Genomic DNA, 24412 nt, shown 5'->3' with positions numbered 1-24412 from the left:
CTTTGGGAGGCCAAGGCGGGTGGATCACGAGGTCAAGAAATCGAGACCATCCTGGTCAACATGGTGAAACTCTGTCTCTACTAAAAAAAAATACAAAAATTAGCTGGGCATGGTGGTGCACGCCTGTAGTCCCAGCTACCTGGGAGGCTGAGGCACGAGAATTGCTTGAACCCAGGAGATGGAGGTTGCGGTGAGCTGAGATTGCGCCATTGCACTCCAGCCTGGGTAACAAGAGCGAAACTCCATCTCAAAAAAAAAAAAAAAAAAAAAAAAAACTACTATATTGTGAGCCATAATGCTTTTACAATAAATATGCAACCACCTTTTGGTTACCATCAGCTGGTATTGCATGCTTTGCTGTGGCTGCGGGAGTGACAGTGGATTTAGAAAAGTACCAATGAGTCAATTAAGGATTGTAAGATCCCTGGGAAAAGCCAAGGAATGATCGGTCTTTCCAATATTCCCAATAAAACCACTCCAGAAGACAGACTAATACCAATCACTTCATTTACTTCAGGACATAATATACATTTTTACCCAGGGAAGATGCTAAATAATAACCTTGTTTAATTTATCTGTAGGAGAGTTTTTTGCAAAGGTAGTAAAACCAGGCAAGTGAATAACACACATCAAAGTCAGATTTAAAATGTAGGTCATGGCTCTGTCCTACTGTTAAAGATGCTACAAAGATACACATACTTAGAATAGCACCCTGTTCTCTCTTGGGGAGGCTGTATTCAAGATGACTAGAAGTACTCTAACATTCTTATAGACATAGATGTTGTCAATAGGGTCTTTCTGTGATTTTAGCAAAAAGAAACAGTGGAAACGTTATTCTAACTACTGACATGATTCATCTTATCACTTTGGCATATGGTATTACTATTTCTCCTACTATAGCAAGTTCTAGTTTTCCCAAGACCTTACTCTCACTCTTTTGGAAATAAAATTTAAACATATATATTTGAAACCTTCAAATTAAAATGTTATCCTCATATATTCATGTATCAGGTTAATATCGCCACATGTATCCTTTCCAATTTCAGGCTAAACAGATGTGCATTTAGAGTTGTTTAAAGACAACCTAGCTTAATATCAAGAGAAATCACGACCTTTCATGGAATATTTGATGGAAAAAACACTGATTTTTAACACATCTTATTTTATTCAGATAGTAGTCTGATCACACGTGGTCCAACAACACTCAAATAATAAATGAAATATAACCAGATGTTAAAGATTGGTCTTCAAACATCATAGCCAATGATGCCACGCTTGCCTATGATCTCTCCGACATAAAACCACATCAACACCTCAGTGGCCACCAAACCATTCAGCACAGCTTCCTGAAAAAAGAAGCATACATTTTAAGGTATCTTTTTTTTCTTATATATTTAAAACTATTCTTTTCCAGAATTAAGAGACAAAGAACATAAAGATGCTTTTTAAACCAGAAGGCAGTTTTAGTCAAAGTTGATAATACGAACATTACTTTTGTTCAATTGCTGAGAACCCTTGAACTTTCAATTTTGTAAGGTAGTCAGAGCTTATAAATTCTTTCAAAGCATTCTTTAAAGACCTGAACTGACTTAACCCTTTCATTATAAGTTTATGAGACACTTTATGAGCCCTAAAACAACCCACATCCTGGATATAGCTGGCACATTTAGATAGGGTATTCATATGAAAGGATGGCTCTAGGAAGGCGAATCTCTGAACAGACGTTTTTGTCTGGCAAAAGAAAATCTGCTGAAAGATGAAATGCTGTCTCCCCCTTTAGATCTCATTTTTATTCATTTAGTATTTGACTTGACTCTTACTAAGTATCTGGTATTCATATCAACATTTTAGTGCTCCAAAGAGAAATATACACATATGGCTCAAGAAGGCACTGTTATTAATACATGCAAAAATGTGGATCTTGAAATTCTAGTTGAAAAAATAACTTTGCATAACAAAACTGAACCTTTTCCTTTTAGCACTTCTGGAAGTGAATTTTCCCCATCAAATTATAGGCCAGAAGTTTATGGAATGAAGTCTTCTGAAAAGCAACCATATTTCCCAGGACGTAGGCTCTAAAACCCGCAGTTATTTAGGCTTTTTGTACTCTGTGCTTGGATCATGCAAATAAAATCCAAGTTCCAATTCTTTTTTTTTTTCTTTTAAGAGATAGGGTCTTACTCTGTCACTCAGGGAGTGGCACAGTCATAGCTCACTGCCTCCTCTAACTCCTGGGCTCAAGCAATCCTCTCACCTCAGCCTCCCAAGTAGTTGGGACTACAGGTGCATGCCACTGCACCTGGCAAATTTTTTTCACTTTTTTTGGGGCAGAGATAGGGCCTTGCTATATTGTCCAGGCTGGTCCTGAACTCCTGGCCTCAAGCGATCCTCCTACCATGGCCTCCCAAAGTGCTGGGATTACAGGTAGGAAGTGACTGCACATGGCCACAGGTTCCAATTCTTATAGTTTTTAGATTTTATCTTCACACAATTCAATAACCCAGGTTTGGTATTTTTATGCTACATCTAAGAAGTGTTAGCTTCCTGACTGTGATATAGTTTAAGAGATATTTTGGCTGAATAGGGGACAATTCCAGGAATACAGATGAAAAAAGTACAGACTCAGCAAAGCAAGCCATCATATTTTAGTATACTATCTAAATAGGAAAGGGGAAAAAAAATTCCCAATAAATATCCTCACTTTTTTTGCTAGGTTTAAGACTCTTAGGAAACTAAGACATAAAATGGGCTAATTATTTCTACCCTGGTGACAAAATTAGAAAAATAAGTATCTTCCTCAGCAGTCAAAAATAGGATTTAAACCATGCAACAACCAGAGCGTCACAGCCAGGATGACCCCTGGGTCCCATTCCTAAGACGTGGTTACTTTATTTTCCCCTTGTTAAGACATAGGAAGACTTAATTTTTAAACGGTCAGTGTCTAGTTGAAGGCAGAACACTAATCAGATTTCAAGGCCCACAACTTGGGGACTAGACCACCTTGTGTTGAGGGAACTCTGCCACCTGCGTACAACCCACGGCTAAAGTAAATTCAATGACACTACTGTCCTGATTACTCCTTAGGATGTGGTCAAAACAGCATCAAATGTTTCTTCTCTTCCTTTCCCCAAGACAGTGTCCTCAACCTGTTAAATTAAGTCAGCCGGTCACGGTGGCTCATGGCTATAATCCCAGCAGTTTGGGAGGCCACGGTGGGTGGATCACCTGAGGTCTGGAGTTTGAGACCAGCCTGGCCAACATGGTGAAACCGTGTCTCTACTAAAAATGAAAAAAAAAATTAGCTGGGTGTGGTGGCATGCGCCTGTAGTCCCTGCTACTCAGGAGACAGAGGCAGGAGAACTGCTTGAACCCGGGAGGTGGAGGTTGCAGTGAGCAGAGATTGCACCACTGCACTCCAGCCTGGGCGACAGAGTGAGACTCTGTCTCAAAACAAACAAATAAAAAACTTTTTTTTCCTCGTTATGTTGGATTCAGCCTCATTGGAAACACATATATTAATCAAAACAATCAGAAAAATCCCAAGGGAAGATACTTTCTGTTATGTACATCCGTTTTCATTTAGCCCATGGTTACCTTAACTGTGAGTTGTTTGAAGCTACCAGTCTGAGCACTATTGACTATTTCTTTCAGGCTCTGAATAGCTCTAGGGATCTCAGCAGGGGTGGGAGGAATCAGCTCAACCTTGGCGTAGTACCAAAATGTGGCCAACTGAGGCTTCGAATAAGTCACAGCAGCTGGAAAACAAGACAAAACAAAAAAACCAGGATGAACTCACTAGAGACCAAAAGAAGCAGATGTGTGGGCTGGACAGAAATATTTATTCATGCATCACCTTCATTCACTGCTTGTACCAAATGTGCACCCAGTGTGAAAAGTCAAAGCTGCTCCCTGGTAACAAGAGGCTTTTAAAGAAGCGGAACACCTGTGCCACAGGGACGTTCAATCAGGCAGGATGCTACAAGCACATTCAATTATGCCAGCTCTTCACTAGTGGCCAGCTAGTACTGTATTTCATTTTTACGAATGGCAAATCTAGCTAACTGTAAAGATGCTAGAAGCTGGATTTAAAAACAAGAGAACGGTCAATTTATTCATATTTTCTTGTAGAAAGACCAGCAAATTTGAAGAAAGAGGTGAAGAAAGGGAGGAAGGATTTAGAATGGCACTCTCAAAAACAAGATAAAAACTTACCATAATATTATCTACAAATCCAGATGGAATTATAATAACTGGTACCCATTTTGGTATCCTTATCAATATGTGCTGGATTAAATCTTTCTCTAACAAAAGCACAGCTGCTCCTCTTTCAAAGACACCACAAATAATAAAAGTAAAACCTACATGTATTGTTAAGAACAGCCAAAACTAGAATCTATTACTAAGCTGGAATTCCTCAAGGTATTTATTATTTCAAGAGAAGAGATCATTAGCAACCAGGGTAGATGTGAGACTGTGGTAGTGATTTCAGAAAGAGGAAGACATTTTTTATTTAAAAAAAATTACAAGAGAGGCTAGGTGCAGTGGTCATGCCCGTAAACCCAGAATTTTGGGAGACCGAGGAGGGAAGATCACTTTGGTCAGGAATTTGAGACCAGCCTGGCCAACACGGTGAAACCCTGTCTCTACTAAAACTACAAAAATTAGCTGGGCATGGTGGTGTGTGCCTGTAGTCCCAGCTACTTGGGAGGCTGAGGCACAAGATCGCTTGAACCCGGGAGCCAGAGGTTGCATGAGCCAAGATCTCACCATTACACTCCAGCCTGGGGGACAGAATGAGACTGTTTCAAAAATTACAAGAGAAATGTAATAAAAATAGCATGAACATCCATAAAGTGTCTGTTGTTCAAAGACAGATCACTCAAGCCTCTTGGTGTTTTCCTTGTATTAACTGCCTCCATTTGAGTATTTCTGAATTACTATCTCCCTTGTCTCCCTCATCTTCTGTGTTTGGGGGGATGGGCATACCTTGAAGCAGACACAAAGCTCCAAGAGGTAGTTCCAAATAGAACTGCCAATGCCTGTAAGATGGGGCAATCAAAAAAAGTATAGTCTTGTGGAACAGTCAACCGTCTTTAATATTATCTCCAACACTGAGGCAGGAGAACTGCTTGAACCTGGGAGGCGGAGGTTGCAGTGAGCCGAGGTCGCGCCACTGCACTCCAGCCTGGCGCCTGGCGACAGAGCGAGACTGTCTCAAGAACAAAAAAAAAAATCTCAACACACAGATATTTCACCCTATAAAAAAATGAATCAGTATACTGTACATAAACACTATTTTAGGTGCTAAATTTGTTTCTTAGGGGATACAGGTTAAAGAGTTTGAAACTGCTTTACATGTATACAAGAGATAAAACATAATGAATGGAAGATGGTGGGAGCTAGGTTTCTCCGTGGAGGTGAGTGATGTTACAGATAAGTAAGAAAAGAAGCAAGAATAAACCCCATGGTACTGGGTTAGAGTTGGACTCATGTTTAGCTTAATACATACACTGATTAATAGACAGAGAAACAATTTTATATACATATATTCATGTATCTACATGGGTTAGTACACATGTATACACACATCTATATGGATATATATCTACATCCCTGTCAATTGGGAGGACCTAGAAGTGTGATATTCTAGTAGCAAGGAACATACACAGCACCCAGACCTTAGTTTCTCAATTCTATTGTCCAATAAAACAAACTGAGGTTCCTTGGAGAAATGGCTGATTCTAAGGCAGGGACAGGGTAAATGCAATATAAATCTGAAGCATCTTGTAGCACTAGAAAGTGAAAGGGCATGTCAAAGGGACAGAGAGGTGCTAACCCGAAAGAGCTTTCGAATAGCTGAGGCTGAAATAATTTGAGCAATAATACAATATTTGATTTACAAAGTATGAAATAAATGTATAAGCCCATACAATAAGTGATTAGATAAATAAATGGAGAAGAGACAAATCTTTCTCACGGAAGAATTCTATTTAATTTATGTAGATATTCCCTCCCACAGGAGATGGAATCCCGCACTGTAATCACACCCTGCCTTTATGGTATAGGCTTAGTTATTTGTTTCTAAAGAACAGAACACTGAGAGAAAAAACAGTAACTTTACAGAGGAGGAACCTATGACCAAGTGATGAAACCTTTTATCACCAGTGATGTCATATGAATAGCATATACCTCCTGACATGTGATTAGGGCACCCCATCCCTGTGGCATTTCCTCAAAATCCATAGTTCCAGACTAAGCATGAGAAAAACATCAGACAAATCCAGATTGAGGAAATTATTCAAGATACCTAGACAGATACTTAGACAAGACAGATACCTAGACACCTTAAGACTGTCAAGGTCAGGAAAGATAAGGGAAGAGTGGGAAACTGTCCCAGACCAGAGAAGGCTGGGAAGACACAGAAGCTAAATGCATGTGGTACACTGGATTGGATCCTGGAACTGAAAGAGATTAATGGAAAAACTGTTGAAATACAAATAAAGTCTACTAGTTAAGGAGGGAAAAAAATCACACTCTGATCTTCCTAGGCAAGCCTGATGATAAAATTACTTATTTCCATAAGCTTCTTTGACCCCCTAGAAGAATTAACACATGCAGTCAGTAATTTTTATTAAATATTTAACATTCACATTTAATACACTAGCCTATGTAGGTTATAAAGCAAAATGTAGTTCCACATTAACATTCTGGCCCAGCTGAGTCCTCCTTTCTAAGTACTTTTGGAAGAATAACAAGTTATTTTTCAATTGTTCACAATAATGGAGGGAAGGGTTTATATATTTCATAAAATTACCTTGGTGTTACTTTTCCTTTTAGATTTTGTCATAATTAGTTTGCAATTTCTTAATATGTGCCACCTAAAAAATGTGAAAGCCACACCAGAAAAAAAAATCCACTTGAAATATTAAGAATTGTGCCTTAAATCATCCACAAAGTCCAGAGTAAAGCCTCCAATCTTTTTTTTTTCTCTTTATTTTTATTTTATTTTTTTTTTTGAGATGGAGTCTCACTCTGTCGCGAGGTGGAGTGCAGTGGTGTGATCTTGGCTCATGGCAACCAACCTCTCCCTCCTGGGTTCAATCGATTCTCTTGCCTCAGCCTCCTGACTAGCTGGGATTACAGGTGCCTGCCACCACATCCAGCTAATTTTTGTTTTAGTAGAGACGAAGTTTCACCATGTTGGCCAGGCTGGTCTGGAATCCTGACCTCCGGTGATCCACCCACCTTGGCCTTCCAAAGTGCTGGGATTACAGGCGTTGCACCACCACACCTGGCGAATTTTTGTATTTTTAGTAAAGATGGGGTTTCACCATGATTGCCAGGCTGGTCTTGAACTCTTGACCTGAAGTGATCTGCCTGCCTTGGCCTCCCAAAGTGCTGGGATTACAGGCATGAGCCACCACGCAGGGCCATCTCTTTTGATTTATATAAAATCGAAGAGCTGTATGACAGATATCTTGATAATCTTAGTAAAGAAAGATTTTCTTGCAAGTTTAAGAAATTGTTTAGGAAAATGTATAAAATGTTTCACTGGTAGGCGGTGAGGTTCTGCAGGAGAGGCTTCAATAACTCAGAGTTTGGCTGGTGATGGAGGGAAGAGAGGAGAGAATGAATAAAATACCCGGATGGCTCTGTGGCTCACGCCTGTAACTCCCCTGTAATTCCAGCACTTTGGGAAGCCGAGGCGGGAGGATCTCTTGAGCCCAGGAGTTAGAGAGTAGCCTGGGCAACATCACGAAATCCTGTCTCTGCAAAACATACAAAAATTAGCCAGGCATGGTGTGCGCCTGTGATCCCAGCTACTCAGGAGGCTGAGGTGGAAGGATCGCTTGAGCCCGGGAGTCGGAGGCTGCAGTGAGCCACTGGGCGACAGAGTGAGTCCCTGTCTTCTGGGGTGGGGGGCAGGAAAGAAAGAAAGAAAATACCCAAATCAAACTCAAACACAGCAAAATAGGCTCAACAATATTACATCTTTTTTTTTTGAAATTCTGTTTTCTATGAACATTTTATAAATCTGAGCGAACTGGAATATAGCACACCTAGGAAAAACTTACGTCAATTTAGCTTATCTCACTTCAGAAATAAAATGAATAGCTTACCACTGAGAAGACAACTCAAATATTAACTGGCCGAATAAACTAGTACTCAGGGGCTGTGATTATTCAGGGTTATTGTGAAATACAGCGGTCTACCAGTGAGGCTCTTCAAGCTGAAAAAAATTCCACGAATGCTAAGGTGTAAAAACAAAGATTACTGTTTATACGGAACCCGTTCTATGATTCTCGGGGCACGGATAGTCATCCATGAAGTCCATTTCCACCTAAAACTTCCCTCAGATTAAAGCGGAAGTATCTCAGAATCCGTCAAAGTGAACGTTCAAAAAGCTCACCCATCCTTAAACATTTCTATAGACTTCCAAATATTTCACTGAGAACCGGACCATGTGATGAGGTCGAACTGATGTACTTTCATACGCTTCTGCCCTTCCTTTTCTTGGCTCTCCTAACAGAGCCAACCCCTCCAGATCCCTGCTCTTAGCGATCTCAGGGGGCGTAATGGCTGCAGCTGCCGGGCAACGCCAGGTATCCTTCACGCTACCTCTCTTCCCCGTCATGGTTAGAATTCAGGAACTTCTAGGCTGTGTAGAGAACCCAATCTGCAGGCCAAGCGAGCGGAAGGCTGAAGGAGAGTCGCCAACCTGCCTCATGCTCCCTCCACCTGCAGACCATCCCGCCCCGGCTCCCGCAAGGCCCCTCGAGTCTTTGCCGCCTGCTTCTACCTCTCAGGCCATCGCAGGCCTCCCCGCCGACCGTGTGCCCCCCTTCGGCGGTCTCATAGCGGGCTCACCGTTCACCAGCGCCGGGGTCTTCTCCACAAGGTTACGGATAAATTGGGCCATGGTTCTGGGATGGAAAGTCTGTCGCCCCGAACGGCCGGCTGAATGTCACCCCCCCGGAAGGACCCACTGCAGGACCCCGTCCCACTTCCAAGGTCAGGCTGCCTCTTTCCGCGCCGGTCCAAGATATTTAAATGTCCAAAGATTTTTGCAGGATCTAGTCTGTCGATTTATTTTTTTCAACATGGAGGAGAAAGTGTATATGAAAAGATGATATTAGAGAGCATATGAAGAACAGTGGGATGCTGCAGGGAAGCAGGCATTTTTTGGGGCAGCCACTCATAGAGGTCCGGAAAACCGGCAAGGAGGGGAAATGCGCATGCGCCCTGAACCTGCAGTGTTTTTCTTGCCGCCGACCTCCGCTATTTCGCGCAGGGTGCTTTCGCCGTGATTCTGCTGCCCTAGTATGAAGTCAGTATTGGCGAAGGATTCGCTGAGATTCTTCTAGTCCAACACGATCGTTGTACAGAGGTAGAGAGGGTCCAAGGCCAAACCTGTAAAGTTAGGGGCCGAGCAAGCACCACACAACCTGTCACCGGCTCAATCCATAGCCCTTTTTATTTTTATTTTTTGAGATAGTCTCGCTCTGTCGCCCAGGCTGAAGTGCAGTGGCATGATTTCGGCTCACTGCAACCTACGGCCCCCGGGTTCCAGCGATAGTCGTGCATCAGTCTCACGAGAGATTGGACTACAGGCGCCCGCCACCACGCCCGGCAAGTTATTGTATTTTTAGCAGAGACGGGGTTTCACCATGTTGGTCAGGCTGGTCTCGAACTTCTGGCCTCAAATGATCCGCTCGCCTAAGTGCTGGGATTACAGGGTGAGCCACCTCGCCTGGCCCCATAATCCCCAACCTTTTTTTATTTTTATTTTTTTTTGAGATGGAGTCTCGATCCCATCACGCAGGCTGGAGTGCAGTGGCGCGATCTCAGCTCACTACAACCTTTACCTCCCGGGTTCAAGCGATTCTCCTGCCTCGGCTTCCCGAGTAGCTGGGATTACAGGCGCGCGCTACCATGCCCGGCTAATTTTTGTAATTTTAGTAGAGATGGGGTTTCGCCATGTTGGCCAGGCTGACCTTGAACTACTCACCTCAGGTGATCCACCAGCTTTGACCTCCCAAAGTGCTAGGATTACAGGCGTGAGCCACTGCGCCCGGCCGATAGCCCTTTTTAAAGCTGATTTTTTGTAATCTCACTCTCCCCAAAATCCTGTTATCAGGATTGGAATCCATTTCCCCTAATTCCCTAATTAGCTAAAAGGAGCTGTGCAGATGTGAGGAACAAAATCACATGTACTGAACGCCGACACTATGCCGGGCATTTTGGAATTTAAAGAAAGCCTGTGTCTTAAGGCATTGTTCTCGTTGAGACTGGGCTTGAAAAATGACCACACGATTTGGAAGTGGCAGAGTTGAAATCTGAAGAAGTTGGAATGTAAACTCAGAGATGGGCATTCTACGAGATTAGGCATGGTGCTGATTTGAGCATACTTCCTAGAGAAGATCTTTGAGCCGATTTGTGAGAGAACAGCTGTATACTACAGAGGGGTGAAACTTCATAGTTTAATATGAGGAGGAAAAGATGTTATGTAGGGAAGTGGCATTTGATGAGAGGAACAGAACTATAAGTATCCTGGAGAAGTCTGAGCAGAAGTAAATCTCTCATTTATGGAATGGTTAGAGAGGTGAAAAGAAAAATTAGAAGGGATATCAGGAACTAAGAACTTTTCAATGAAGGAGTGATTCTCCTGCCCTAGTATACTGCAGAGAAGTCAAATTAAGGATGGGAAAGTAAATTTAGCAATATGGAAATCTTTAACATTAATGCAGCTTCAAAAAATTAGGAGAGAAGCCAGGGTGAATGGTGAAGAAATATGACTCTAAAGGATTACAAGCCAGAAAACCAAAGGGGGATGTGCAACTCGGGGGAGAAATTGAAGACAGAGAGAGGCAGTGATTTATTTTAGAGATGGAGGTCTTGCCATATTGTTCAGGCTGGTCTTTTTTTTTTTTTTTTTTTTCAAAGACAGGGTTTCACCATGTTGGCCAGGCTGGTCTTGAACTCCTGACCTCAAGTGATCCACCCGCCTCGGCCTCCCAAAGTGCTGAGATTACAGGCGTGAGCCACCGCGCCCGGCCAGGCTGGTCTTAAACTCCTGGTCTCAAGAGATCATCCCACTTCAGCCTCTTGCTTAGCTCTGGGATTACAGGCACAGGCCACCTTGCCTGATGAGAAGGGATATTGACAAGAGCCCTAATGAGGCAGGAAAGGAGAAATAGCCAGGAATCTATGGGGCCTTTTCTACAGATGGGATGATGGGAGAGAAGTTTGAAAGTCTTCAAAGTCTCTGAAGTTTTTATCTTCCCAGCAAAATAGAAGACAGTCATCAGAGTGCAAGCGGTAAATGCGAGGGGAGGATGGGAAGGAATTTGAAGAAGGAGGCCAAAGTTTAGAATAGCTGAAGGATACACAGAAGGGTTGTTGGGCAACAGTAGAGACGTCTGTGGTTGCACCATTCTAAAAATTGTGTTTATCCTCCATCAATGGTCTGCAGTTTGGATACTGCAGCAGAGGGGAATGGCTGAGTTAATCTAGGCTGAGATCTTGCATGGCAGGGGCACAGAAACAACGAGCAAGAAAAGGGAAGATAACAGCAAATGATTCCAGAGACCTGGGGTTCAGGCCAGACAGAGAAAAACAGTGAAGCCAAAAGAGAGCTGGTTAGGAAGACCATGCCGTGACATTCATCTCCTGAGGGTAACCCCAGGGTCCCCTCCAGAGGCCTGGTAAGGCAGGCTGGGTCAGCCAGGTCACACATACTTGATATTACCTACCTAAAGAAAAAGAGTGAAAAGTCAGAATCCTCTAAGTTTTCAGGGGGATTTCTGAAACTGGCACTAACTTTTAATAGTGTAATAAAGTGATAACAAAGGTTGTAAGTCAAGTGTTCATTTATTAAATACAAGTTTTGAACAAACACTGCCAGGCAAGTTTGACAAGTAGTAACCTTCCTGGAATGTTTCAAAATACAGTTGTGTTGATCAAGTTTTATTTCAATCAACCTTTTTGTTCTTCATTTTCTGTTTCTAGGTTCATTTCCTGTTGAGCAATTAGAGCATGTGCATTATTTCCTCACATGACATCAACAGTGCAGCATCAGCCTCTGGCTTGTAAAGGCACCCAGTAGACTTATGCTCTGTGCAGTGGCTGCTTAGCAACCAGCATCAAATAAAGTAATGAAGCTTTTGTAGAGTGTGATACCAAATAGCAACTGGCACCTTCACCTGCATCATTAAAAAGCCTTTAAAGTTTCCTTCAGTTTTCACATATCCATTAAAAACTATATTAAAAAACAAAACCCACGCTGCTTGATAAAACATACTTAAACAATTTTCCAAGTTTAGTATTAGCCTCTTGGTAAGTTATGAGCAATACCAGAGCTGAGTAAAGTCTTCATTTTCTGTCATACTCCAGGAAAGCCAACACATGAAACTAGGTATGTTAGAAAGTCTGCTCTACCAGATTTAGAGCTGCTTCTAAGTTCCAGACAAAACACCTTTTTAAGCTTCCAAGGGTATATACACGTGGTGTTGAACCAAGATGATAACTTTTTAAAGTCTAATTTTTTTGGATGTCCTTAAATTACTTCACAGAATGAAAAAAGGCACAGAGGACACTTGGTTTCCTTACCAGTAGTGGCCTTAAGCTACACACTTGCCTGTGCAAAGAGTTTAAAGATATTGAGCAGCATTAATGGTGCCATAGCCATTCATAAAAACTTTCAGGAAAAGAGCTTAAGAAAAGAAGACAAGCTTGCCAGAAAAGGCTTACAATCTGAAGGTTAAATACAGAAGAATACAGAGACTGGAGGCAGCATGGAGGTTGTTAACTAGGAAGCTGCTGGGAATAGCTGCCTTCTGAGTTTTTGTGCCCATTTTCCTCCTGTTTTCTCCTGAAAAACTCTGGTCTTCTTCCCTCTTGTTTTTAAAATGAAAACATCCTACTCGACTGAACATTCTACTAGATTGGGTTTGGAGGATAAATGCAAATAGGCAGAAGCTTATTTTATACATAGTTCATTCTCAGAGAGGGAAAGGAGGATAATAAATATTGAATGAAGCTAATTTTAGAAAACAAATCCTGTCAACCCATGCCTTAAAGGCCCGGGGAGCACACTGAATGAATCTTACATTCTGGCATTTGCAAAAGTGTCCTCAACTTCTTTTTCATTTATAAGCACAGCAATAGGCAACATCTATTTTATATCTGGGGTGGGAAGCCCTCTTAAATTTGAGGCTTTCCAGCTGATACCATCAAAAACACATCAAGAACTGCTTATAGCCACTTGTGTTGAAATATAAAACTACTGTTTTATTTGAAAGAGACCATAGTTAATAACATGTTCCAAATGAAGCAGTGACACCCGTTTCTTGATCCTATCACTTTTCTTGTCATTTATGATATCTCTGGGCTTAGAAAGATAGTGATATAAAGACAATCCATAGGGGAATGTCCCTAGTTATCATATTAAGCTGCACAACTGAGTAGTGAGCTCAAGCTCAACTACAGTGGTGTCCACCCACCTAGTAACTACACAGGGCTAAGTGTATATTTAAAATGGCTTATGGACAAGGTTATGCTCAAATTCCTACGTTGTTAATTGAAGACCTAAGGCTGTGTTAGAAGCAGCTCTTAGAAGTCGGGTCACAAGCCCAAACAAATATTAGCTATATACACTTTATATCAGAATTTTGTCAAGAACGAGTATGTTAGTAAACATGGCCACATACTACATACATCTCACTATAGAAGAGAAAATATAAAGTGGTACTCAGTTTACCCTAAATCAACATAAAAAAGCACATGGTGTGTGTGTGTATGTATATATCTCATACTGTAATACACTGTTGATATTAGTGTCTTAAAATGACATTTTTCACAGATATGATACTCGCCTAAATCTACTCAGGCCTAGTCCTTGTAGAAACAGATTTTCATAAGAGAATAAGGGGCCAACAGTCTCCTCACCCCAGAAATTTGTTGACTAAAGTGTCACAACTATGTCTGCCTTACCAATCCTCATTAAAAAGACTATATAACAAAATTAAGAGCTACCAACAGAAGTTGCATAAGATTCCTTTAAATTCTTTAAAAAAAATTCTCATCTATCATCTTATTCAAAAGTCTACACAAACTTCAAGGTATCTGCTTTTATGTGAAGTTATTCTGTAACACAGAAAAGGGCTTAAGTATAGATCATGAGGACTAGTAAATACACAGGATAACACAAGATTTTCTGATAATATCAGCTGTCACTGAAACATGTGACATTATATACTTATAAAGGCAGCACTCACCAAAAATGTTTGAACAGTAATTGGAAGAGAAATAGCAGGGTGGCAGGAAGTTTTAGTAGTTGAAATAATATAATTTCATTTAAGAAAAGGCAGAAGAAAAGAATATGAAGAGACAACAGAGGGTGAAAATTAGTGACGATTTTAAACTTGGTGATGCTATAATTTCCTGCAAGCCAGGGGAGCATTGTCAAGTTCTTAGGAATCTTAACTATCATAATTTCAGCAAGAGCAGTTCTCTAATTTAGAAAAAAAAAAAAAAAGAAAAGGAACAGAACCAGAAAGAGAGAAACCACAAACAATTGTTTATCTGCACTCGGGCTGGTTTTGGTTTGGTTAGTTCACAGCATCTATTCAAGTTGCTCCTTTTGTTGTTTCCTCTCTGCAAGCCACCGTTGGATTTTTTCTTTTAGTTCTGTGTTTGGCCGGATCTGGTCCATGGTGAGGGGACTACGGTTAAAAGGATCTGTTTGGTCACTGGGATGAAGAGAGAAAGAGAAATTGGGTTATTTCCATAAGTTCTAACATTCTAAGCCAAAAATAGAACACCTGGGCATTTCAGCTTAAGAATGAAGCCAGAGTTTATTATAACTTTGAGTCAGATGCTGAGTTGGGGTTAGAAAGAGTAAGAAAAAGATGATTCAGGAGCCTTCCTTCCTTTCTTCTTCCTTCCTTCCTCCCTCTTTCCTTCCTTCCTTTTTTTTTTTTTTTTTGAGACAGAGTCTTGCCCTGTCACCCAGGCTGGAGTGCAGTGGCACCCAGGATCGAGTGTAGTGGCATGATATCAGCTCACTGCAACCTCTGCCTCCCGGGTTAAAGCCATTCTACCACCTCAGCCTCCTGAGTAGCTGGGATTACAGGTGTGCACCACAACACTCAGCTAACATTTGTATTTTCAGTAGAAACAGGGTTTCACCATGTTGGCCAGGCTGCTCTCAAACTCCTGGCCTCAAGTGATCCACCAGCCTTGGGCTCCCAAAGTGCTGGGATTACAGGTGTGAGCCACCTACCCAGCCTTCATTTCTTTCTCTCTCTTTTTTTTTTAAATTTTTAACTTTTTTTTTTTAAAGACGGGGTTTCACCATGTTGGTCAGGCTGGTCTTGAACTCCCGACCTCAGGTGATTCGCCCACCTTGGCCTCCAAAGTGCTTGGATTACAAGTGTGAGCCACCATGCCCGGCCAGCCTCTATTTCTTAATAAACCTTATCTCAACACTGCTGTTCAGATGATATTTAATTACAAGGGCTTAAAAAATGCTATGCTTCTATCACCTTTAGATTTCTCTAAGGCAGAGACACTGTACACTTATGTCAGTGTAAATAACTATTTGTAATTAAAGTGACAGATTCTTAGTGCAATATAAGATGTTAAGGAATAAAGCCTTGTAGACTAACATTTGATGTGGTTAGTTGATTGCTATGCATGTAAATACAGATTATGGTTTTCTGACACGGAAGAAGGTTTATGACAGGTGTCAGTTTTTTGGCTTCCCTAGACCACATTAGAAAAATTGTCTTGGCCCATACATAAAATACATCAAGATACAATAGCTAATAAGCTAAAAAAACAAAAAACTCATGTTTTAAGAAACTATGAATTTGTGTTGGGCCACATTTTGAGCCATCCTGGCCCACACATGCAGCTAGGACAAGCTTGGTTTATGACATACTTTAAGGGCTAATTCATCTTCTCTCTATATTGAGGCCACTATAAAATATAAATTTTCATTGACACTTTGCAAAAGACATACCACCTAGCACAGCATAATCCATATAGTGAATGCTTAATACCAAATAGCATGAGGTAGAATTTTTTTTTTCTTTGGAGACAGAATCTCAATCTGTTGCCCAGGCTGGAGTGCAGTGGTGCAATCTTGGCTCAGTTATGATTGCAGTAGTGCAGTCATAACTCAGTGCAGCCTTGAATTCCTATGCCCAAGCGATCTGTCTCAGCCTCCTGAGTAGCCAGGACTACAGGCATGTGCCACTACAGTTGGCTAATTAAGAATAATTATTTATTTTATTTATTTTTTTGAGATGGAGTCTCGCTCTTGTTGTCCAGGCTGGAGTGCAATGGTGTGATCTCGGTTCACCATAACCTCTGCCTCCCGGGTTCAAGAGATTTCCTGCCTCAGCCTCCCAAGTAGCTGGGATTATAGGCATGAGCCATCACACCCAGCTAATTTTGTGTTTTTAGCAGAGATGGGGTTTCTCCATATTGGTCAGGCTGGTCTTGAACTCCTGACCTCAGGTGATCTGCCCGCCTTGGCCTCCCAAAGTGCTGGGATTACGGCGTGAGCCACCACGCCTGGCAAAAATAATTTTTTGTAGAGATAAAACAATTTTGTTTTTTTTTTTGAGACAGAGTATAGGTCTATTGCCCAGGCTGGAGTGCAGTGGTGTGATCTCGGCTCACTGCAACCTCCACCTCTCAGGTTGCAGCAATTCTCCTGCCTCAGCCTCCTGAGTAGCTGGGATTACAGGCATGTGCCACAATTTCTGGCTAATTTTTTTATTTTTAGTAGAGACAGAGTTTCACCATGTTGGCCAAGCTGGTCTCGAACTCCTGACCTCAAATGATCCACCCACCTCAGCCTCCCAAAGTGCTGGGATTACAGACGTGAGCCACCGTGCCTGGCTTGCTATAACTTAATTTTAAATATGGAGAGGCCAAACAAGGTGGCTCTGCCTGTAATCCTAGCACTTTGGAAGGCTGAGGTGTGTGGACTGCTTGAGCCCAGAAGTTTGGGACTGGCCTGGGTAACATAGACAGACTCCTTCTCTACAAACAATACAAAAATAAGCCAGGCACGGTGGTGCATGGCCTGTGGTTCCAGCTACGTGGTGGGGCTGAGGTGGGAGGGTTGCTTGAGCCCAGGAAGGTGAGGCTACAGTGAGCTGAGATCATGCCACTACACTCCAGCCTGGTGACAGAGCAATACTCTGTCTCAAAAAAAAAAAAAAATATATAAATAGTGTCTCTCAGTACCCATTTCTACCCAATGCTGCACTACAAAAAGTTAAGGGGCCGATTAAGTAGCTAATAAGCTACCATTTATTGCTTCTTTCCTGTCTTTTCTTTTCTTTTTTTTTTTTTTTTAAAGACGGGGTTTCACCATGTTGGTCAGGCTGGTCTTGAACTCCCGACCTCAGGTGATCCACCCGCCTTGGCCTCCAAAGCACTTGGATTACAGGCGTGAGCCACTACACCCGGCCTATTCCTGTCTTTTCTACAGTTATCAAGGGGCAGACTGTCCAAAGAATAGGCAGGCTGGGGAAAATTCATGTATGCCATGGCTGATACAACAACAGCAACAGGATGTGAGTTAACCCACATGGTGAATATAATGTAAAACCTGAACTGAAAAAAATAAAAAACAGGTTGGGTGTAGTGGTTCATGCCCATAATCCCTGCACTTTGAGAGGTTGAGGCAGGCGGATCACTTGAGGTCAGGAGTTCAAGACCAGCTTGGCCAACATGGTGAAACCCTGTCACTACTAAAAATACAAAAATTAGCTGGATGTGGTGGTGCATGCCTGTAGTCCCATCTATTTGTGAGGCTGAGGCTGGAGAATCGCTTGATTCTGGGAGGCAGAGGTTGCAGTAAGCTGAGATCACGACACTGCAGTCTAGCCTGGGTGACAGAGTGAGACTGTCTCAAAAAAAAAAAAAAAAAAAAGGCCAGTTGTGGTGGCTCACACCTGTAATCGCAGCACTTTGGGAGGCTGAGGTGGGTGGATCCATTGAACCCAGGAGTTCAAGACCAGCCTGGGCAACATGGTGAAACCTTGTCCCTACAAAAAATGTAACAATTAGTTGGGCGTGTTAGTGCATGCCTGTAGTCCCAGTTACTTGGGAGGCTGAGGTAGGAGGATCACCTGAGCCCAGGCTGGAGTGCAGTAGTGCGATCTCGGCTCACTGCAACCTCTGCCTCCCAGGTTCAAGCAATTCTCCTGCCTTGGCCTCCTGAGTAGCTGGGACTACAGGTGTGCACCACCATGCCCTGCTAATTTTTTGTATTTTAGTAGAGATGGAGTTTTACCATGTTGGCCAGGCTGGTCTCAAACTCCTGACATCAAGTGATCTGCCCACCTCAGCCTCCCAAAGTGTTGGGATTACAGGCCGTGAGCCACTGCACCCAGCCAGAAATTATTTTCTTAAGGCAGGAAGAGGTAAGGTTAGAGTTAGCATTTCTCAACAGAATGTTTTGTTTTGCAATGTTTATATCCCTAGCAATTGATACCAAAATGCCTTCCAACATATCAGTAAATCAATAATATGTGGTATCTACTGGGTGCAAAGTACTGTATTAGGTGCCTGGGAGAAAAAGATAGCAAACTAATATATATCTGTGCTCTTGAGTCTGCTTTTTGGGACTGGCCTACCTGAGCAAATGTCTTGCAATGGTGGATCTATCCACAGTGACTCTGGAAGATGGCAGCACCACAGGGTCACACATCAGTGTGCTCATAATGGGATCCAGGAACTCATCACAGGCATCTGCATAGGTTTCCTCTTCCTGTTGTTGGAGGTCTGCAAGAGACTGAGTATACAACACATGCTAGTTAGAGTGAATTCACGGTGTAGTTGAATTCAGCATGCTCAATGACTACACCTTAATCCTGGTCATTAATAACCCTTACAGTGATAGTGACAAATGTGAGTTTCACTTTCTCAAAAACAAGTCAAGATAGATATTCTAGGAACAAATTTAGGATTGAGCCCCAACGTTGCACCTTCAAGTTGGCTCAGCTGCTGGTAGTCATACTGGAAATAGGTTTAAATGTTAGGAGGAAAAGAAATATATCACAAACAACATCCATCTTGCAATAGTTCTGTTGTAAATGCCATAATTCAAAAGGGGACGGGGGAACTGGAGGTGGAGGAGGGTATTATTTGCGTAATTAGAGTCACTCATGCAGCTTGTGTATGAAAAACAGTTTCTGGTTTTTGATACTAACAGGTATAGGAATTTTAAAGTGGTTTCAACATTTGATTCCTTCATAACTTGGGTTCCTCAGGGATCCACCTGGCTAAGCTCTAAACAAAGATGAAGTCTAACTCAATAAAAAAGAAACTCAATGAAGGGAAGACTGACAGCAATAAGGAAGGTTTTCTATTAGACTTCTGTGCCATGATTTTCCTTCTTAACTGCTAATAGAGCTCTGTCATACTCTAACCAAAGGGATTTAGTTGAATACAATAGAGTGTTTTAATCTTTAAAATGTATGCATATTCCAACAAAAGCCAACTACCAACTACAAACATAGAGACAATCGAATTAAAAATTAGTGAATGAAAACTATCTTGAATTTTTTTCTAAAAAGTTATTCTGTATTAACACCCTACGTCTTCAAATCTATTGGTAACACTACATAAACGTTTTCATAAAAACATCTTACATAAATGTGTACATTCTTCTCTTCTAGTTTTCCAGCTGAGGTTTCTTAAATTTTTCTTTTTTTTTTTTCTGAAAGTCTTGCTTTGTTGCCTAGGCTGGAGTGCAGTGGCACAATCTCGGCTCACTGCAACCTCCACCTTCCAGGTTCAAGCAATTCTCCTGCCTCGGCCTCCTGAGTAGCAGGGATTATAGGTGCACTTCACCATGCCCAGCTAATTTTTGTATTTTTAGTAGAGATGGGTTTTACCATGTTGGCCAGGCTGGTCTCGAACTCCTGACCTCAAGTGATCTGTCCATCTTGGCTTCCCAAAGTGCTGGGATTACAAGCATGAGCCACCACACCCAGCCGATTTCTTAAATTTCTATTCTCTTATGTTGAAAAGAATAAAACTAAGAATATCATAGTTCTAGGTGACTGACCAAAAAGAACCATCTGTTTAAATTTTCTCATGGCAATGCTCTTTTTCTCCCTGAAATAAGAGTAAAAATCAGCACAGCTGAGGTGATAATCTGATTTTTTTGTGTGGATTTTTAGGAGATGCTATCTTGCCAAGGCTGGAGTGCAGTGGCTATACACAGGCATGATCATAGCATACTGCAGTCTCAAACTCTTGGGATTAAGCGATCCTCCAGCCTTAGCCTCTTAAGTAGGTGGGACTACAGGCTTGAGCCCCCGTGCCTGGCTGACAATGTGGTTCTTAATGAACTTGTCAGCAAATAAATCCTCCTCTTCCTCACCTTGATTCTCTCTGCCAAGTTGCTGAAAGCCACAATCATATTCCCAGGCTTATTTATTTTTTTCAAGACTCGAACTGTCTGTGCAAAGAGAGTTGGGGAATAGGAACGTCCATCCTTGGGCACAGTGGCACAGAAATTCTCTTCATCCCTGGAAGGTCAGCATCAGAAAAAAACTGATCACCAGAGGGTAGGTCAATGGAAGAGACAATAGACAGGCTGCAGAACAAGTATTCTCAGCACTCACAAGCCATGAACATTCTTTTGATATAGAAAGACTTCTTTTAATATATATACAAATATATATATATACACACTTTTTGATATAGACTTTATTTTTTTTGAGACAGAGTCTTGCCCTGTTGCCAGGCTGGCGTGCAATGGTGCGATCTAGGCTCACTGCCACCTCTGCTTTCTGGGTTCAAGTGATTTTCCTGCCTCAGCCTCCCAAGGAGCTGGGACTACAGGCATGTGCCACCACGCCCAGCTAATTTTTATATTTTTTAGTAGAGACGAGGTTTCACCACGTTGGCCAGGATGGTCTCGATCTCTTGACCTCGTGGATCACGATCCATCTGCCTCGGCCTCCCAAAGTGCTGGGATTACAGGCGAGAGCCACTGCGCCCGACCTGATATAGAAACTTTCTAGAAGTCTAGCAAGTATCATGTGACCTTAAAAGAATGCTACTTTTCCAAACAGTGGTACAACCAGTAATTTATCTTTGCTGAGATCAAAGCAGAATACTGTAAATCGTAATGTCCCATGGGTCACACAAAATCTTATTTATTTTTTAGAGATGGAATCTCACTGTGTTGCCAGGCTGGTCTCAAACTCCTGGCCTTAAGCAATCCTCCCACTTCAGCCTCCCAAGTAGCTTGGACCACAGGCATACCACACCTTGCCCAGATAAAATCTCCTTATTTAAAACTACAGAAGATTCCTTCATCAACCAACTAGGAATGAACCATTTCTTTTCTATTTCCACATAATTATCAACCGGTCATTCTACTGTCAAAATCCTAAATCAAAACATTAGCATCCCCTCTGGCTTGACAAATTCCAAAGTCAGGTACCCAAGATTTAAGTAGATAGTGCAGATATCTGATACAAGCTGCTGGGGTTTGAAGTCAAATTCGCTGAAGTCCTTGACTTTTAAGGCACCCATCTTGGGGCCAACCAGGTGTTGCAGGAAGTAGTTCAACATGGAGATGATGCGCTCAGCCAGGAAGGGATGCACAAAGAGTGACTTGATCTCTGGGAAAGAAAACAAAGTCTCTGAAAACTCAATCCATTAGCACTCTTTTCCTTATTATGTATAGTTTACTTGGAGGCCTCTGGGGACTACTATTATTTTATTTTTAAAATTGTGGAAGGGACTACTTTTTAAAAAACTAAGTAATTCATTTTCACTGCAGAAAATATAGACAAGGAAAAACCAAAACCAAAAACCAGAAAAGACAAAAACTACCACCCAGAGATAAACACTGTTATCATCTTGCTAATTTAACATTTTGTTCTAGCTTTTCTATTCATATTTACACACATACACAGACATTTTTCAAACAAAAATGATCATATTTTACATATTCTGAAACTTATTGTTTTCAGTAACTATACTGCAAATACTTTACCATTTTAGTAAGTGTATGTTCCTGTGCTGTCCAACATAGCTGTGTGTCCAACACAACCATTGTGTCCAACTGGCCACATGTGGCTATTAGAATTAAATAAAAAATTCACTCCTCAGTCACATTGCCACATGTGGCTAGTTAAGTATGGTACTGGACAGCCCAGATTTACAGGACATTTTCACCATCACAGAAAGTTCTACAGAATAGGGTGATTCACATCATCTTTCTAAAAAAATGAGATGGGGTCTCACTCTATTGCCCAGGCTGGTCTCAAACTCCTGGGCTCAAAGTGATCCTCCTGCCTCGGCTCCCAAAGTGTTAGGATTACAGGCATGAGCTACTGTGACTAGCTGTTTTGTATCATTTTTTTTTTTTTAACTAAAAAAAAAATTTTTTTGAGACAGCCTGTTGCCCAGGCTGGAGTGCAGTGGCATGATCATGGCTCAAGGTAGTCTCAACCTCCTGGGCTCAAGGGATCCTTCTGCCTTGGCCTCCCAAAGTGCTGAGATTTAGGTGTGAGCCACTGTACCCAGTCTGTTTTACATTTTTTTTTTTTTGAGATGGAGTTTCACTCTTTTGCCCAGGCTGGAGTACAATGGTGTGATCTTGGTTCACCACAACCTCTGCCTCTCGGGTACAAGCAATTCTCCTGCCTCAGCCTCCTGAGTAGCTGGGATTACGGTTATGTGCCACCATGCTTAGCTAATTTTGTATTTTTAGTAGAGACAGGGTTTCTCCATGTTGGTCAAGCTAATCTCGAACTCCTGACCTCAGCTGATCCGCCTGCTTCTGCCTCCCAAAGTGCCGGGATTACAGGTGTGAGCCACCATGCCCGGCTTACATCATTTTTAATGGCTGACTTTTCCACTTGTAACTGCACCATAAGTTATTTATTTAATGTCTTTAGTAGACATTTTAACTATTTTCAATTTTTTCCTACACCTTACTTATCAATGAACTTCATTATGGATACATCTTATAGACTCGTCGCTTCTCCTTTTTTTTTTTTTTTTGAGATGGAGTCTTGCTCTGTCACCCAGGTTGGAGTGCAGCTGTGTGATCTTGGCTTACTGCAACCTCCACCTCCCAGGTTCAAGTGATTCTCCTGCCTCAGCCCCCCAAGTAGCTGGGACTACAGGTGCCTGCCACCACACTTGGCTAATTTTTAAAATTTTACTAGAGACGGGGTTTCACTATGTTGGCCAGGCTGGTCTCACACTTCTGACCTCGTGATCCTCTCGCCTTGGCCTCCCAAACTGCTGGGATTATAGGCATGAGCCACCAGGCCAGTCTATCACTTCTTCTTAACAAATCTGTAAGGAACTGCTATGTCATAGGGCATGAATTCCAAAAATTAAAAAAAAATAAATTTATACATGCCAAATTTAACAAGCCAGATAGTATCATAATGCTATGTTTGGTCTTGATTTTTCAGTTTTAGTCATGATCACAAATGCCCTCAATATATAGTCAAGTTTTTGGCTAGTTTATTAAAATTATGTAAATATCATTCACAGCAGAGCCATATGCCGTCCTACTGATTATATAGTTCCTTTTTAGTGTGACTTTTTGCTTGTTTGCTTATTTTCAGAACCTCTTTATCATTAAATCCTTTTGAAACTCTGCACTGGAACTTAAAACTCTCAACATGGTCATTTCTAGCTGCTGATTAATTTTTGGAAATATTCTTTCTGGATGTTTCCATCCTTTGCTCCAACCTGGACTGCTTGCTCTACAGGCCTGCTGTGTAGTGGTCACACAAGCTCCTTTTACCATCATCTTGGGAAATCTCCTTTGCATCTCTCTTGTGTTGAATCCCCCCTTCCTCCTCCTGGGTTTATTTTCCCTCAGAAATGTGTCTCAGCTTCAAATGTCGCTGTTGAAAATTCAAAGCCATTTTGATTTTCTGACTTCTCTGGGGTATTTTAGGGTCTTCTTTTTACTATGATTTCCTAAAATTTCACAACGTTATGCCTCAGTGTGGGTTTTAAAAAATTCTCTGCATAGGGTACTTGGCAAGCCCTTTCAATGTAGAGGCTGTCTTTGAGTCTAGGGGATTTTTTGGTATCTTCGATAACTTCCTCTCCTCCATTTTTCTCTTTTGAGACTTCCTAGATCCAGCCTTTATTATTTTTCTTTATCCTTTCTCTTCTAATTTCCATCTCTTTTTCCTTCTAAGTTCATAGAAGAGTTCCTTGAATTTATATCTTCTAACTCTTTTACTGAATATTTAATATTTCTGAGGTAAAAATTTCAATATCCAAGAGCTCTTTCTTATTCTTTAATCTCTTTCATTGTCACTTTGTTCTTGTTTTGTGGCTGCTGTATCTTCTCTTATAGCTGTGAGATTATAAAGTTCTTTTTTTTTTT

The 24412-nt window shown here is 41.6% G+C and overlaps 2 protein-coding genes and 1 long non-coding RNA gene across 6 annotated transcripts in view; 1 reads left to right on the top strand and 2 right to left on the bottom strand.

Annotated features, from left to right (window-relative positions):
- Positions 1–24412, top strand: part of LOC105729554 (uncharacterized) — a 40733-nt gene that overhangs the window by 8742 nt on the left and 7579 nt on the right. The window lies entirely within an intron of this gene.
- On the bottom strand, positions 491–8985 carry ATP5MG (ATP synthase membrane subunit g). Its single transcript, XM_012470399.2, has 3 exons — positions 8869–8985; positions 3595–3755; positions 491–1346 (listed from the first exon to the last, which is right to left on the bottom strand). The coding sequence occupies exons 1-3, from the start codon at positions 8918–8920 to the stop codon at positions 1248–1250; spliced, it is 312 nt and encodes a 103-aa protein (XP_012325822.1). The 5' UTR covers positions 8921–8985; the 3' UTR covers positions 491–1247.
- UBE4A (ubiquitination factor E4A) overlaps positions 13374–24412 on the bottom strand; it is a 40943-nt gene continuing 29904 nt past the window's right edge. For all 3 annotated transcript variants that reach the window (XM_064375461.1, XM_064375463.1, XM_064375462.1), the window contains 4 exons: positions 21485–21665; positions 20414–20561; positions 18660–18817; positions 13374–14750 (listed from right to left, as the gene is read on the bottom strand). In XM_064375461.1, the coding sequence (XP_064231531.1) occupies positions 14624–14750; positions 18660–18817; positions 20414–20561; positions 21485–21665 (614 nt within the window). In that variant the 3' untranslated portion in view covers positions 13374–14623. The remainder of the gene's footprint in view (positions 14751–18659; positions 18818–20413; positions 20562–21484; positions 21666–24412) is intronic.

This window comes from Aotus nancymaae, unplaced genomic scaffold (genome assembly GCF_030222135.1).
Source record: "Aotus nancymaae isolate 86718 unplaced genomic scaffold, 86718_ANA_hifiasm-v0.15.2.pri h1tg000012l, whole genome shotgun sequence".
NCBI lineage: Eukaryota > Metazoa > Chordata > Mammalia > Primates > Aotidae > Aotus > Aotus nancymaae.
Note: the sequence above shows the minus strand (reverse complement) of the source record. Positions and strands in the feature narration are given on the sequence as shown.

Coding starts and splice junctions, on each gene's coding strand:
- ATP5MG (XM_012470399.2), bottom strand. CDS start 8,920: ATGGCCCAATTTATCCGTAACCTTGTGGAGAAGACCCCGGCGCTGGTG. Junction 3,756..8,868: donor GACCCCGGCGCTGGTGAACG/GTGAGCCCGCTA, acceptor CTTGTTTTCCAG/CTGCTGTGACTTATTCGAAG. Junction 1,347..3,594: donor TCAAACAACTCACAGTTAAG/GTAACCATGGGC, acceptor TTCTTTTTTCAG/GAAGCTGTGCTGAATGGTTT.